Source organism: Leopardus geoffroyi, chromosome D4, assembly GCF_018350155.1.
Source record: "Leopardus geoffroyi isolate Oge1 chromosome D4, O.geoffroyi_Oge1_pat1.0, whole genome shotgun sequence".
In the NCBI taxonomy this organism is placed as follows: domain Eukaryota; kingdom Metazoa; phylum Chordata; class Mammalia; order Carnivora; family Felidae; genus Leopardus; species Leopardus geoffroyi.
The window spans coordinates 88510842-88526914 of NC_059342.1; the positions used below are offsets into that span (position 1 = coordinate 88510842).

General features: G+C 55.8%; 1 protein-coding gene across 1 annotated transcript in view; it reads left to right on the plus strand.

The window, feature by feature from the left end:
• Nucleotides 1-15792, plus strand: part of NCS1 (neuronal calcium sensor 1) — a 51980-nt gene extending 36188 nt beyond the window's left edge. Inside the window, exons 3-8 of the mRNA XM_045469899.1 lie at nt 414-552; nt 1913-1991; nt 3661-3749; nt 4039-4116; nt 5405-5522; nt 11457-15792. Coding sequence (XP_045325855.1) covers nt 414-552; nt 1913-1991; nt 3661-3749; nt 4039-4116; nt 5405-5503 — 484 coding nt within the window. The 3' untranslated portion in view covers nt 5504-5522; nt 11457-15792. The remainder of the gene's footprint in view (nt 1-413; nt 553-1912; nt 1992-3660; nt 3750-4038; nt 4117-5404; nt 5523-11456) is intronic.
• The last annotated feature ends 281 nt before the right edge of the window (nt 15793-16073 follow it).

The window sequence follows — 16073 nt, forward strand, 5'->3', positions numbered from 1 at the left end:
CGGAGACGGTGGGGGAGGCAGGGGTGCCCCGGTGTAAGAGTGTGACTTTAGGGGAGCTCGTTCGGGTGAGTTTTGTTTCAGCCCCGCTGTGTGGAGTGCAGGGCTGCGGGGGTAGGGGGGTGGCAGGTGCTCTGTGCACGGTGTGCAGGTTAATTCTCACGGCGACTCTTATCCCCCTGGTATGGACGAGGCTCAGAGAGGTGCCGTCACCCGTCCCAGGTCACGCAGCTAGCCGGAGGCAGAGGGGGGATGAGCCCGTGCTGCACAGTGTCCAGGCCTGTGCCCCCCCCCCCCCCCCCCCCACGTGGCACTGTCTCCCTGCACAGGATTCACAGCCTTCCGGGGACGCTGGCAGGTGGGTGGGTGATGCTGGCGCCTCTTTGACCCTCTCTCGCCCGGTCTGCCGCCTCCAGGTACAAAGGCTTCATCAAGGACTGCCCCAGCGGGCAGCTGGATGCCGCAGGCTTCCAGAAAATCTACAAGCAATTCTTCCCATTCGGAGATCCCACCAAGTTTGCTACGTTTGTTTTCAACGTCTTTGACGAAAACAAGGTGAGCCGGGGATTGACGGGGCCTGCGCGGGGGGGGGGGGGGGGGGGGGCTCAGCTTCCCCTCCCCCTCTTCCCCCTTCCCCTCCCCTCCCCCTCTCCCCCCCACCCCCCCCCCCCTCGGCTCCCGCAGGCACCCGCAGCGTCTCCACACCCACACTCTGCTGCCGATGTTCCCTTCTGGAGGAGGAACACACATACGTGTGCACACGCGCGCGCACACACACACACAAACGCACTGACGCACGCACATGCACACCAATGCGCGCGCGTGTCCAGGGCGCACGCACTTCCACCTGCGCCGCGCGGAGACGGGTACGCATGCCCGTACCGCGCACGCGCGCACGTACACACAGACGCACACGCACACGCACGCACGCCTTGCCCTTGCTCACGCGAGCACAAAATGCAGATCCCTGCAGGGACCGTAGCAGGATTTAGGGCCGCAACTGACACTTATTGAATATTTACCGCGTGCTCAGCTTTTCCCGTGGATCGTTTTGAGTGAGGTTTTACAACCAAGCACCTCTGGGGCACGTCCTTTGAATACCCCCGTTTTGCAGATGGGGAAACTGAGGCTCTGAGCAGCATATAGCGTGGGATCTTTTGTGCCTGGCTCCTTTCGCGGAGCGTCATGTTTTCAAGGCTTTTCTGTGTCGGGAGCGTGTGTCCCCTCCCGGCGATGGCCGTGCTGACCTGTGGTGTATCCGCTGTGGGGCGCCCGCCGTCCTCGGCACCCTGGCCCACGCCTGCATTTTTCCAGGCTCCTTCCTGTTCATGAGGGACTTACGGAACTCGATTTCACACTCTGGACTTCGGGCCCTCGGATGGTTTCCGTTCTGTCGTGCCCTGGCTTTCTCCCCCAGGTGCCTTCAGGCTGACAGTCACACTGCTTGGCCCTGGGAAGAGCTCTGCCCTCTCCGGGCCTCAGTTTCCCTATTGGCAAAACTAACAGGTAGGATTAAACAGTTGAGGGCCCTGCGCTCCTCAGAAGCCTCTGAGCCTGTAGTTTGAAGTGAGGAGAAGGGGTTTCCAGACTCTTGCCCAGAGAGGGTGTGTGTGTGTGTGTGTGTGTGTGTGTGTGTGTGTGTGTGTGATGACTTCTGTCTCTTTCTCCCATCACATGTGGAGTTGGGCTCTGCCTTGAGCCTCAGTCCTCCTTCTGTCCTTCCTACCTGACCTGACCCATCTGTAATCGTCCACCCCTCCCCGCATCCCTTGTCCCTTCTCCCCCACCCTCCCCGTTTGGGTGTCCCTTAGCCGTGGGGTATTTGGTACCTGCCACTGCCCATCAGGCGCCCGAGGTCAAGCCTGACGGGTGACCCGGTGCTGACTGCGGCCGCCCCACCCCTCTCTCCTGTCAGGACGGGCGGATTGAATTCTCCGAGTTCATCCAGGCACTGTCGGTGACCTCGAGGGGCACCCTGGACGAGAAGCTGCGGTGTAAGTCCTGTCCCCGGGTTCCGTCAGGCACACACTGGCTGGTCCCAGGCTGGAGGGAAGCCAAAGAAGCGGGCCAGGCCGTCTGTCCAGGGCTGAGAGAGCGGCACAGATGTCCTGCCTTTCCAGGTCAAAGGAACTTTCCTGGAGGTGGCCGCGTAGGAGGAACGTGGCTTAGCGAGGCATGGTGGACAGACGGGGCAGGCAACAGGTGCAGACACGGGCCACGGGCAGCTTAGCGTCGAGTTAAAAGGCCCCATTCCAGCGCTGGCCGCACCCCTTGGGAATTCACTGTTTTGACGACTGGTCTCACTCATTCACTTCATTCACTCATTCACCCAACAGATACCAGCCCAACACGGTCACGTGTGCGGGCCAGGAGGCGGGACTCCACGGGGGAATCTGATAGGCACCTGCTGTCACCAGTGTCAGTCTGGCACGGGGACTTTATTTTTAAAAATCCCATAAAACTGCAGCCGAGGCAGGAAGGAGTGGGTGAGCCGACAGGAGAGGAACTGTTAAGAGTCACGGGCTGAGGGACGCTTGGGTGGCTCAGTCGGTTAAGCATCCGACTTCGGCTCGGGTCACGATCTCGTGGTCTGTGAGTTCGAGCCCCACGTGGGGCTCTGTGCTGACAGCTCGGAGCCTGGAGCCTGCTTGGGATTCTGTGTCTCCCTCTCTCTGCCCCTCCCCCACTCATGCTCTGTCTCTCTCTCTCTCTCAAAAATAAATAAACATTAAAAGATTTTTTTAAAAAGATCAGGGGCTGAGCTGGGGCCAGGGGAGAGCTGGCCGGGGTGGGAGGAGGGGAGAGGGTTGCGGGCAGGGGAAGAGCGTGTCCGAGGCCCCAGGGGGGAGAGAGTTCCAAGCTGGAACACGGGGTGCAAAAGGGAGTCTGGAGAGAGGATGGGAACAGCTGAGCCAGAACTCCCCGCTCTCCTGGACCTTGACACTGCGTTGCGTTGGTAACAAGAAATGCCTGCAGTTTCTTTCTCTCTTTTTTTTTTTTTAGGAATAAAGGAGGATTTTATTCATGTAAAAGCTATACCCCGCCCCCATCCTGGGGGTATTATTTGATTTTCTGAGTCAACCATAGCAGGAAGCTGCGTGATTGTGGATGGGCCGTGGGTGGAGAGGAGGGCGCGTCATTAGGGGGTCCTCCTGGTCCCTACCCCACTCAGCCCCGGCCTCAGCCTCCACTCTGGCAGACCCAGAGCCCTCTTCCTTTCTACTTTTGGTTTCTTTCTTTCCTTCTTTTTTTTTTTAGTTTATTTATTTATTTGAGAGAGAAAGATAGAGAACAAGCAGGGGAGGGGCAGAGAACGGGAGACAGGATCCGAAGAGGGCTCGGCGCTGACAGCAGAGAGCCTGCTGTGGGGCTTGAACTCACTCACGGAACCATTTGATTGTGGCCCGAGCGGAAGTCAGAAGTTTAACCGGCTGAGCCACCCCGGCGCCCCTGGTTTCTTTTTTGTTTTTAAACCCTAGTTGAGGTGGTGTGTATGTCAATGTGCATGTGTCTGTCTGTCCATCCGTTTGTCCTGATGTGAATCCTCGTTGCCGATGGGTGTTGGGGCCCTTGGTCTCCCCTGTGTGCTGAGGGGCAGGAGGAAGGGGCGTGGCCCAGCCTGCCCTGCTCCAGGGTGACCCCACCCCGGCTGCTTGCTCCCAGGGGCCTTCAAGCTCTATGACCTGGATAACGACGGCTACATCACCAGGAACGAGATGCTAGACATTGTGGACGCCATTTACCAGATGGTGGTGAGGCCTGGGCCCGATGGGGTGGGAGCGGCAGGAGGGGCGTCACATGTAGGGACAGGGCCTGGCCGCACAGCCGCTCTCCTGCCCTGGGTGAGAGTTGGCCAGGGGAGGGGTGGCGGGCGGGGGCCACCGCCGCAGTGGGGCCGGAGGGGGCCGAGTGTTCTAGAGCCGGACTGCAGAGAGGGTAGAGGTGTGGGGAGGGGGAGCAGTCGGCATCTAGAAGCAGCCCAGATCTGGGAGGCAGATTTCTGGCCGGGAACCCACCGCCCACCTTGTCTCTCCCTGGCAGGGGAACACCGTGGAACTCCCCGAGGAGGAGAACACCCCCGAGAAGAGGGTGGACCGGATCTTCGCCATGATGGACAAGGTGAGCCCGGGGTGGGGGGAGACTGGTCCTCGGCCAGGTAAGGCGTGGGCCGGCAGTGGAGACCCTCATAAATGCACGGATGTTCAGGGCAGTGGCTTGGCCTGCTGAGGCTGTCCCCATCAGATGCCCAGAGTGTTAAATAAGTTTGCCTGAGACTTTTTCTTCTCTCAATGAAGAGAGGGGCAGCTTTTTTTTTTGTTTTTTAAGTTTATTTACTTTTGGCAGAGAGAGAAAGAGAGAGAGCACAAACAGGAGAGGGGCAGAGAGAAAGGGAGACACAGGATCCGAAATGGGCTCTGCTCCGAGTGCGGAGAGCGCAATTCGGGGCTCGAACTCACAGACCGTGCGATCGTGGCCTGAGCCAAAGTCGGGCGCTTAACGGACTTGAGTCGCCCAGGCGCCTCAGCCTCCACTAAGATTCTTAACCTTTTTTACTTCTTGCCATGGGCCCCTCTGACATATTGGAGATGTCTGTGGGCGCCTGAGAATAATGATTTTCAGTGTATCCCATCAAATCCATGGGGTTGAAAAGGAAGGGAATGATTTGGGAATATAGCCATCAAAATACTATTTTATTTTATTGGACTTATTTATTATTTTTTTTTACTTACCTTGGAGACAGAGAGAGAGTGTGAGTGGGGGAGGGGCAAAGAGAGAGGGAGACCCAGAATCCGAAGCAGCTCCAGGCTCCGAGCTGTCAGCACAGAGCCCGACGCGGGGCTCGAACTCACGGACCGCGAGATCGTGACCTGGCTGAAGTCGGACGCTTAACCGACTGCGCCACCCAGGCGCCCCTCTGGGAGTCGTTTTTTAAATGCCCTTGCGAGAGTGACTCCAGAGAAATGCATTCGGCTCTCAGCCCTTTGGAATTAACTGCCATTTACGGGATTTAATGGCCGTGATAGCAGGTATGGAGTTAGGGGCGCTCGCAGGCTGCTGAGCACTTTGCACATCTTAGGCTCCCAGAGCCGTCACCCTGGTGCCCTGAGGAAGCCACATAGTAGTTATCTCTCGTGCCCAGGTGAGGAAACCGGGGCCTGGGGAGGTGGAACACGTGCCCAAGGTCACCCTGCCGGCAAGCGCCCAGGTCTGTCTGGTGCCCGAGCCCTCTTACCTAGTGAGCGACACCGCCTCCCTCCTGACCTGACTTTGTTTCGGAGCTGTCTCTCGGCCGGTCCCGGGCCGGGCTTGGGGAGGGGATGTTCGGGGTCCGGCCCAGAGGCCCCTCTCCTCAGAGGCTGGTCGTCCCTCCACCTCTAGCTGTCTGTCTTTCTCTCTCTGCTTGCAGAACGCCGATGGGAAGCTGACCCTACAGGAGTTCCAGGAGGGATCCAAGGCAGACCCCTCCATCGTGCAGGCGCTGTCCCTCTATGACGGGCTGGTATAGTCCACGGCCCAGAGCCGGGGTGAGTGGAGGGGGACCTGGGGCGGGGGGCGGGGCAGGACACCTCCGTTCTGGAAGAGAACTGTCTCCCTTTTTCTTCCTCATTCTCTCCTTCCTCTTCTCTCTGCCTCTTCTCTGTTATGCGTCGTAGAGAGAATCCCAAGCAGGCACCATGCTGAGTGCGGAGCCCGACGCGGGGCTCGATCCCACCACCCTGGGATCATGGCCCGAGCCAAAATCAAGAGTCAAACGCTCAACCGACTGAACCATCCAGGCGCCCTGAAATTCACAGGGGTTTTGTAGATTAATCATATATCTATGATCCTGCTAATGTCATTTGTCAAATCTAAGAGTCTGCCTTTGATTCTTTGGGACTTTCTAGGCTTTCTTTCTTTCCCTGCTTTCTTTCCGTCATCTGTTTCTTTGCCCTGCTTCCTTGCGCTGGCTGGGCCTGCAGCACAGTGCCCCCTAGGAGTAGAGAAGATGAGCATTCCTGTCTCACTCTTGGTCTTGGGGGAAAAGTTTCAGGAATTGACTATTAGATTAGTTAATTTAGAATTAATCTGGTAATTATTATTAGGATGTCTGGTATAGTCTTCTGCTGGAAGGTTTTATCAGATTTAGAAAGTTTCCCTTTCTAGTTTGCCAGGAGTTATTTTTAATTTTGTTTCAATTATTTTTTACTTTTTTTTAAACGTTTATTCATTTCTAAGAGACAGAGAGAACAGAGCGTGAGCAGGGGAGGGGTCCATGAGACAGAATCCAAAGCAGGCTCCGGGCTCTGTCTGAGCGGTCAGCACAGAGCCCGACGCGGGGCTCGAACTCACGGACCGCGAGACCATGACCTGAGCCGAAGTCGGCCGCTCAACCGACTGAGCCACCCAGGCGCCCCGTGGTTTTTGAATGCTAAGTCACCCTTGCGTTCTCAGAATAAAACTCCACTTCCGGAGGTGTGCTAATCCTTTTGATGTGTCGTCAGATTTGGTTTGCTGGTACTTTCTTCCGGAGGCTTATGCCATTCCGGAGCTTTTCTGATGATGAGGGTGGTGACTGTTTTACACAAGAAATCCTTTTCCACTGAAGAGACGTCACAGAACAGGGTGAGGGGCTCCTGGCTGGCTCAGTCCGGTGGAACACGTGACCCTTGATCTCAGGGTCGGGAGTCTGAGCCTCGCGCTGGGTATACCTAAAAGTAAGATCTTAAAAAAATGTATATATGTTGAAGAAGAACACCTGCCTACAAAAAGTTTATTTTTACAAGCCTTCGTGTATTCCCCAGATAGAACCGCTGGGCGCGTTTTTGTGTCCGGGGTGATTCAAAAAGAATTGAACGCTCACAAAAACTGAATCCTCAGTAACTGGGTCAGCCTGGGGATAGGTAATCAAACCGGTTTCTAAAGGAATCATCGCAGTCCCTTCTCTAATCTCAGAAGAGCCCAGTGTGTGCCTCTGGATCCCACGGTACGTATGATCCTCTGTCACATCTCCCAGAGGCTCCTTTTTTTTTCTTTTTTTAAATTTTTTTTAACGTTTATTTTTGAGACAGGGAGAGGCAACATGAACGGGGGAGGGGCAGAGAGAGAGGGAGACACAGAATCCGAAACAGGCTCCAGGCTCTGAGCCGTCAGCCCAGAGCCCGACGCGGGGCTCGAACTCACGGACCGCGAGATCGTGACCTGAGCCAAAGTCGGACACTCAACCGACTGAGCCACCCAGGTGCCCCTCCCAGAGGCTCCTTTTGTGTGGTAAATGTCGCCAGTGGCCTCCGTGGCAGCTGTCACGTGACAATGTGGCTTGGTCTCCTGCAGGCCGTGGAAGAAGCGGTCCGCACAGAGGTTCTTGATGTTTCTGTCCCCCAGAAAAAGTCCCATGGCGTCATTAGTCTCTTTACAGCAGGTGATTATTTTGGAATCACCCTAATTGTTTCCGTCTCACGGTTTTCTGTGAACACATATGGGTTTGTATTTCCCCAGCAGCAATGAGCTCATAACCATATGTTGGCGGTTGGTTTTTTTGTTTTTTGCTTTTAATGAACAACTTATAGGGAATGTTTCTGTTTTCTTTTGGCAATTTAACACTAGGAAAAGAGACTTTTTTAATAGTTTTTTTTTTTATGTTTATTTTTGAGAGAGAGAGAGAGAGCAAGGGAGGGGCAGAGAGACAGGGAGAGGGGACCTGAAGTGGGCTCTGTGCTAACAGCAGAGAGCCCGACACGGGGCTCGAACTCATGAGATCACGACCTGAGCCCAAAGTCAGACGCTTAACCGACTGAGCCACCCAGGTGCCCCAAGAAAAGAAATTAAAAAAAGAATTTTTTTTTAATGTTTATTTATTCTTGAGAGTCAGAGAGAGAGAGAGAGAGAGAAACAGAGCGTGACTAGGGGAGGGGCAGAGAGAGAGGGAGAGAGGGAGACCCAGAATATGAAGCAGGCTCCAGGCTCTGAGCTGTCAGCACAGAGCCCGACACGAGGCTTGAAGTCATGAACCGCAAGATCATGACCTGAGCCAAAGTCAGACGCTCAACCGGCTGAGCCACCCAGGCGCCCCCAAAGAAAAGAGATTTTTAACATATTTTACCCAACTTGGCACAAAGTCCACTTCATGCTGTGTCTACACTGGCTTTCCTTCACACCATTTATGGAGACACCCATATTAGCCTCACCGGCAACATGGCGGCCGAAAACATGCTACTTTATTTTCATGACAGACTTTTCACACAACCTTCCTATAAGCTCGCCCTGAAAATTGCCTTCCTCCTTTTCTGAGGCTTGTCCTCAAACCTACTGGATGGTAATTCTATCCAACTTGTGTTCCATCATTTCATATTTATTCACAGATTCCTGATGTATCATAATTGTTAGATAAGCTCCTGTTAATATAATTCACTGAACCACTGAGGAACTGAGATCCTGTATATTTCCTGCATTGGTAAAAATGTTCGAGGCCATCATTTCTAATAGCTGCATAGGCCATCATTTCTAATAGCTGCATTTCTAATAGCTGCATAGTATTCTGTTGCGTGGCTGGGCCGTACTTGACCTAGGCCTGTGCTTGGGACACGTAGGTTGTTGGAAATCTTAAGGTGGATTTTGTTGTTGTTTATTTATTTATTTTGAGAGAGAGAGAGTGCGCGCTTGTGAGCAGGGCAGGGGCGGAGAGAGAGAATCCCAAGCAGGCTCCGCGTTGTCAGCACAGATCCCAATGCGGGACTCGAACCCGTGAACCTATGAGATCATGAGTAGAGCTGAAATCAAGAGTCAGACACTTAACTGACTGAGCCACCCAGGTGCCCCATGAGGTGGATTTTTTAAAAACTTCTGTTGTTTTTTTTTTTATTATGAGAGTGAGAGAGACAGAGTGCAAGCAGGGAAGGGCCAGAGAGAGAGGGAGACCCAGAATCCGAAGCAGGCTCCAGGTTCCAAGCTGTCAGCACAGAGCCCGATGCCGGGCTTGAGCTCACAAACCACAAGATCATGACCTGAGCCGAAGTCGGACGCTTAACCGACTGAGCCCCCCAGGCGCCCCAAGATAACATTTCTTTATATAGAGTCCACAATAGCGAAAAAAAAAATCCCAGTACTAATTCCCTGATACCCCCCGGTCTGCAGCTAAGCTAGTCTTCCCATTTCCTGTGGCCTCGCAATGTTTTGTTTCTTGGAAACAGAATCAGAATGAATTCCACCTATTGTAATTGGCTGGTAGGTCTCTCACGTTCATTTTAATGTCTCCCCCTCCCCTTTCTTTTGCTTTGCTATTTGTCGAGAAATACATTCTGTGGAGTCTCCTACCTCGCGGTTTGCTGATTGGGCCCCCGTGGGTGGTTTTAACATGTTCTTCAGTTTCCTGTTCTTCCTGGAAATGGGCACATAGATGGGCAGGCTTGCCCGGCACTCACTTTGACCCACTTTTGACGAGAGCACCTCCCGAGGGGGGCTTTGTGTGTCCACCAGGCATCACGTGAGGTCTGGTGACGTCGGCAGCCACTGGTGACGAGCCCTTCATTCATTCGTTCATTCACGCATGCGTGCATTCATTCATTCATTCATTCAGTAGGTGGTGTTCCAGAGCTGTCCGTCCTTCTTTGTGGTTAGCTCGGTTGTTTACTCTACTGGGAAACTTCCCCCTCATCGATGGTGTGGTTACTGCAGCCTCATTTCTAAAGGAAAGGCAGGATAGATACTCGATTCTTCCTGGCTTCCAGCTTTTCCAAAACAGGTGGGTTTCTAACATCCTTTAGAGGGGACCAATCACGGATTTATGGATTTAAACGCATTTGATGGGTTCCATTGTGTTTGCGGTTTGAAGCAGCAGGTCCAGTGCTGGGGATCGCAAGGGTTCACAGATTGGCCACAGAAGGCAGGGCACGGGATTGGAAACTCAGCCAAGCGCCCCGGGGTCGGCACAGGGAGGACCCTTCCCTTCACCTGCACCCCGGCGGCCACCCCAACTCTGCTCCCGTGGGGCCTGCCTGCTCCTTCGGGTCACCACCACGTAGCTGCTGACTAGCCCAGCCCAGCCGATGCTTTCTGGTCATGTCACACAGACCTGGGAAATGACCCCTTTTGGATCAGACGCCTACCCCGTGCGTTCGGGGCAGCAGGGACTTGGGATTTAAGCGGAGCAGGGTTACGGGAAGGATCTGTGGATCGTGCAGACGGTGGCAGGCAGCCCGGTCCTCCGTGCTGCTTTTTTCAAAAACATACTGAGGCGAAAGTCGCATGACATAAAATTAACCATTGCATTAAAAAAATGTTTTTTAAGATTTTTTTTTTTTTGAGTAACCTGGGGCTTGAACTTACAACCCTGAGATCAGGAGTCACACGTTCTACTGACTGAGCCAGCCAGGCACCCCCAAATTAACCGTTTGATTTTATTTATTTAAAGGAGGCTCCATCCCCTCGCGGGGCTTCAGACTTGACCCTGAGATCAAGACCTGAGCTGAGATCGAGAGTCAGACACTGGGCGCGCCTGGGTGGCTCAGTCAGTTAAGGCATCCGACTTCGGCTCGGGTCATGATCTCGCAGTCCGTGAGTTCGAGCCCCGCGTCGGGCTCTGTGCTGACAGTGTGGAGCCTGCTTGGGATCCTCTTTTTCTCCCTCTCTCTGTTCCATCCCCGCTTGTGTGCTCTCTCTCTCTCTCTCAAAAGAAAGAAAGGAAGCAAAAACCCACCTTCATATCCATTAAGCACTTTCGCCCCATCCCGCCTCCAACCCAGCCCCCCGGCAGGCAGCCTCAGCCTGCCTTCTGTCTCTATGGATTTGCCTACTTGGGACGTGTCATCGGAACGCAGTCTCTCGCATAAATGCAATACGCGGCTTTTGGCGTGCGGTACCTTTCACTTAGCGTAACGTCTTCGAGGCTCCTTGTCGGAGCGGGTATCAGGACCTCGTTCCCTTTTTACCTGGGAGTGAAATTGCTAGATCCCACGGTAACTGTGTTGAACCTTTTGGGTGCCATCGTTTGCACTGCCACCAGCAAGGGTGAGGGTCCTAACGTCTCCACGCCCTGGCCAACACTTGTGACTTCCCCGCGTGTTGAGGATAGCCATCCCGGCGGGTGTGGGGTGGTGTCTCATTGTGGGATTCATTTGTGTGTCCCCGGTGACGAAGCCTGTTGAACATCTTCTGTGCCTGTCGGCCATGCCACGCCTCGGCCTTCGTGGCTGCAAATTATCTGATCCTAGGGCTGCGTCCTCATTTATCCGACCAGCTCCCTAGCTCGCTCCCTCCCTTTGTATGTCGCTAGCACAGATGATACTGTGGGAAACGCCTCCTTTGCTTCTTAAGGAGACATGCGAAGCGCCAAACAGGTGGATCCGAGGGTGCGCACGCTGAATTTTAGGACTTCTGGCGGAATGCCCCCCGGCCCTCCAGTTGGCTCCCCTGCCGGCTCCGTGGGCGTGGGTCCCTGGCAGCCAGCCAGCTCCGCACCTGTCTCACCTCCTTGTGTCTTCCAGATGCCTGGGAACCACTCACCTCCTCCCGTGCCATGAGGCCACCTCCGCCCCCAACGCCACCCTCCTGTGTTCCCCCAGCCTCTCTCCGCATCTGCACCCAGCCGGGCTGCCCTGGAGCCGCCGGGCCCGGCTCTCCTCCCCCCTGCCCTGCACCCACCGCCGCCTGAAGCCACTGTCTCCAATTGCCAACAACCTCTGCTTGTCCAGAAACCGACACGAAACGGAAAAGGCTACAGCCCTCTGCAAAACCAAGGCCTCGGCTGCTTCGCGGGCAGCCTCTGGGTCCTTCCTGCTCTCCTGTGCGTGTGCTTTTTTTTTTTTTTTTTTTTTTTTTTAATTTCAAACAGACATTGACAAAGGGAAAAAAAAAAAAAAAAGAAAAAAAAGAAAAAAACAACCACCTTCTGTCCTAGAAGATACAGACTGACAGATGGGGAGAAGGCTGCCGTAGACCTCAGAGAAGACTGCCTCCCGCCTCGGCTGTCCTTCGGCAGCCGGAGAGGCCACGGGGAGTCACGGCCTCGGCCACGGTGTGCTCGGGGGCATTGGGGGGGGGGGGCCTGCCCGATTCGCGTTATTTGTCGTCCCATCCTCGAGCAGCCAGACCACCTGCGTGGCAAGGATGATTAATTATGATGATGATGATTTTTTTTTTTTTTGTGATAACAGTATTGTGCTTTTTGTGGGGAAAGTGAGGTTTTTTTTTTTTATACATATATAATTGATATCTTTTATTTATTGGTTGTTAACTGTTGCTGCTGCCTCGTGTGTCCAAAGTTCCCAGGGATGCGGGGCCTACCGTTTATATGCGCACGCCCTCGCCCACCTGCGCCGGAGAGAATGGTGGCCTGAAGCGGCCAAGAAGCCAAAAACCTTTTTTTTCTTTTTCTCTTCTTTTTTTTTTTTTTTTTTCAGATACTGTGCTTGATGTTTGGAGAGGGGAAGGGTGGGTTTCTTAAATGGCTAATGCACTGTTCCCCCAGCCCGAATGCCTCCTTCTTGAACCCCTTTTCTCTGCTTCCTGTCCATACTCCCCCCTTCTGTTCCTCTTCTGGGTCCAGAGCATCTTTTCTGAGGACAAACAGGGGACGTCTTTTGGTTTCTCCACTCTTGCTTGGCGCTTGCAGCAGCCTGAGGACTGGGAGCCCGGAAGGTGGGATGGGGTGTGTAAGGAAAGGCGGCGGGGGAGGACGCTCTTGGCGAGCCGGTGAGCAGAGGGAAGTTTCCTTCTCCCTCCTTGGTGGGTTTTGAAGAGAGTCCTTCAGTTTTCTCCCACTTGCTTTTCTGCCTGCCCGCCTGCCTTGTCCCGTAGATCACGTGGCCTCCCCCTTCCCTTTCCTCTCTCAGCTTAAACGCTGGGAGGGAGGGCAGGAGGGAAGGGCCGCAGACGGTCCAGTCTGATAGTGGCTGTCCCTTGGGGCTGCAGCCCATATGTGCCCATAGGAAGCTTGTCACGCTGCCTGCCACTGAGACCGGGTGGCCCCAGAACCGCCACCAGGAAAGTCAGAGGCCAGGGAGCCTCTCCGGGAGCCTGCGACTGGCCCTTGCTCTGCGATCACAGGCAGCCCCCTGCCCTCTCTGGGCCCCAGCTACCCCAGCGGCAGAACCAGGAGGCTTGGGCTGGTCGATCTGGACGTTTCCTGTATCCACACCGACGCTGTGTCATTGTGAGCCTGGGTTTCTTGCATTTATGATTCTGCGGTCTTCGGCTGTTTGCCAGGCCCCAGCAGGCACGGGCACGGTGTGAGGCCCTCTCCTGTCTCTTGGCACAAGTCTTCAGGGACATGGAAGCCACTGGTGGTTGTGTGCGGGATCAGATGACCTACCTTGTTCTCTCTTCAGCTCTTCCTGGTCCCTCCTGGACTCTCGGGCTGTCTTTATTTTTTGGCCCAGAACCAGTCCTCTTTCAGGGAAGGCTCCCGGACTGAGAAGCAGCCTCCCAGACTATTTAGGGCCAGGCCTGAGTCTCGAATTCCTGCTTCTTGGCGAACTCAGCAGCCTGTCCTCTTCCTTGCTTGCCCCAGCCCCGGGAGAGAAAAAGCTGGCCCTCAGTTCTCACTTTGAATTGTCCTCGGTTCTCACTTTGCACTTTCCCGGGAGGCCAGAGCATCTGCCAATTAACCCTCAGCCGACAGACCCTCCGCCGGAGAGCGGCGCTGCTGGGGCGGGCTTTGCGTGTCCCTTCCCGCTGGCCGGACCGCTCAGCTCGTCCCAGACTCCTTTCTTGCTCAGCAGAGCCTCGGGCTGTGCTCTGCCTCCACTGTAAGCCCCCGGATCGCGCAGGCACGGGGAGCGCTTCAGCTCTCACAGGCGACTTTGCAGGTTGGGATGAACTTGGTGGCTTGGGGTTGCGTGGGGGGGTGGTTCCCCGCGTGGCATTCCTCCCCTGCCTTCTGCCTGAGCCTCGATGTGCATCTCTGGCCCAGTGGGAAGGAGCGGTCGCACAGCCCAGTGCTAGAGGCACCGTCTCAGTGAGGGACTTGTAGCCCAGGACCACCCAGGGTCAGGAGTGACGGATCCCGCCCGCTCCGGCATGGGCATCGATTCCGGGGTGTCTGTGGAGCAGGTGTCTGTGAGGCCTTCTTTCTCCCTTCTTGCCCTTCGGCCGTTTAGTTTGGAGCCACAGGTGGGGCTTTTGGCCTTAGCAGGCGGGACCGTGGACCCGTGGCTCAGGCGCACCTCGGGTCCGTGTCCCGGGGACGGCCCAGAGCTGCAGGGAAGGGCCGCCCTTCTTGTTGGGCAAGGCGCTGGATACTGGCCATTTGTGCCCGAGGTGGCCGGGCAGGGACAGTTGTGTCCCCTCCTCTCACCAGGCCTCCAGATATGGAACCTGAGCAGCTGTGGGCCTCTGTCCCCGGCACCGATTCACCCCCCTCCCCCCCGCAGGCCCAGGTGGGTCACATGCTGCTCTCTGGGGATTCCAGACCCACCGAAGGCCAGGCTCTCAGTCCCTCCGCCGGCCCTCGCTCCTCGCTCCTCGCTCCCTGGCCCAGGAGCAGCGGCCCTGGCCTCTCCCCCACAGTGTCCGCTCCCCACTCTGTTGATGGCATTGACCAGAATGACAGACTTCCTGATATTTAACCAGGCAACGTTCAATGTCAAGGCAAACGCGTGTTTCCTCCTTTCCCCGAGATGCTTTTCACTTTGACAGCCAACTTCCCAGACGACACCTGGGCTTTCGGGAACGCGTCTCTTCTCTGAGGGGAGGAAGGCGGGGAGGGGGGGGTGCCCTAGATCTCCCCCGGGAGAGACACCCTCTCCCTGGAGAGAGTCCCTCTGCGGACCCAGCGAAAAGCCACCCGGTTCCCCGTGGCGCCTCCGGGGTCCGAGGGAACGCGGGCGCGCCCCCTGGTGGCCGGGAGCTGCAAAGGCATGTGGGGACCCCGTCAGGCCCAACCGGAGCTTGGAGGGGGGACAGCGGGAGGTGCCCTGGGCTCCAACCTCCCGTGACTGGCAGTGTGTGTCCGAGGTGCCCCTCTTCTAGGTCTCCCCCAGGGCTAGCAAGTTAATGAGCATAAGGGCGCCGTGATGGGAAGCCTTGCCCTCCCCCCTTTTTTTAATATCTGCGGAATAAACCCAATGGTTGATTTTTGAATGAATAAAAGGCTTTTGTTGAATAAACAGCTGGTCCCATCTTCTGTCTTGGCCTCTAGGCTCAGGCTCCTGTCTACTGCCCAGGCCTGGGACAAACGCAGAATCTGCCTCGCCTCGCCCCACAGCCTGTGCCGTTCTGTTTTTCCTGCATCTTGACGGTGGCCCCGGCCCATGGCTCCGGGGACAGCCACCTGCTCCCAGTTGGACTCGGTGACCAGCTTTCTCTGAGGCTCGGGGCAAGTGGCTCCCGCTCAGTTCCTCTGTCCCTCAGATGGGAGCAAGTGTCTGTCCCTCCCAGGGCGAAGGGGGAAGTGGGGAGTGGGCGTGGGCGTCGCGGTCACCTTGCAGAGGTCGAAGGCCAGTGGGGCAGGGCAGTCTGAGTGGTCACGTTCCCCGCCCCCCGACCCAGAGCCTGCAACTTTGTAAAGGAATTTGGACAACTCTTACCAAAAAACAAAACAAAACAAGAGCAACGTCTCCTGGCTATGGTCGTGTTCTTTCTGTTTGCCTCTTTGCCTTTCCAACGCCCTCGGGGCCTCTTTTGGGGGCCGCTGTCCTGTCTGAATCCGCTGGTGTCTGTCTCTGGGGAAGAAGCAGGCCCTTGTCCTAGAGGTGCTGGTGGGGGCGGGGCGAGGCCCCGGAGCGGACAGGGGCCCCGCAGTATGCCCAGGCCTCCTCTCGTGCTCCTAATGTATGTCTTCTGTGCCATGCCAATTAAACACGCTTCCTGACTTGTCCTTGCCTCCCTTGTGTGGACCTGTTGCTTTGTCTGTTTCTGTTCTTTTTTTTTCGTTTCATCGCAGGCTTCTTCCTCCCCCCCCCCCCCCCGCCCCGTGACCCCCTTTCTCTCGCTTCGGGGGTTGTCTGCCCAGGTTCCCCAAGACAAAGACTGTGCCAAGTGAGAGGCGTGGGCGTAAGGGTTAAACCAGCGCATTGCAAGGAGTGTCGTGGGAAGCCCAGGCGTCCCCAGGGTGGGCCCCGACCCCACGTCTCACTCCCGGCCAGCGTGTCCATTCCTGCCTG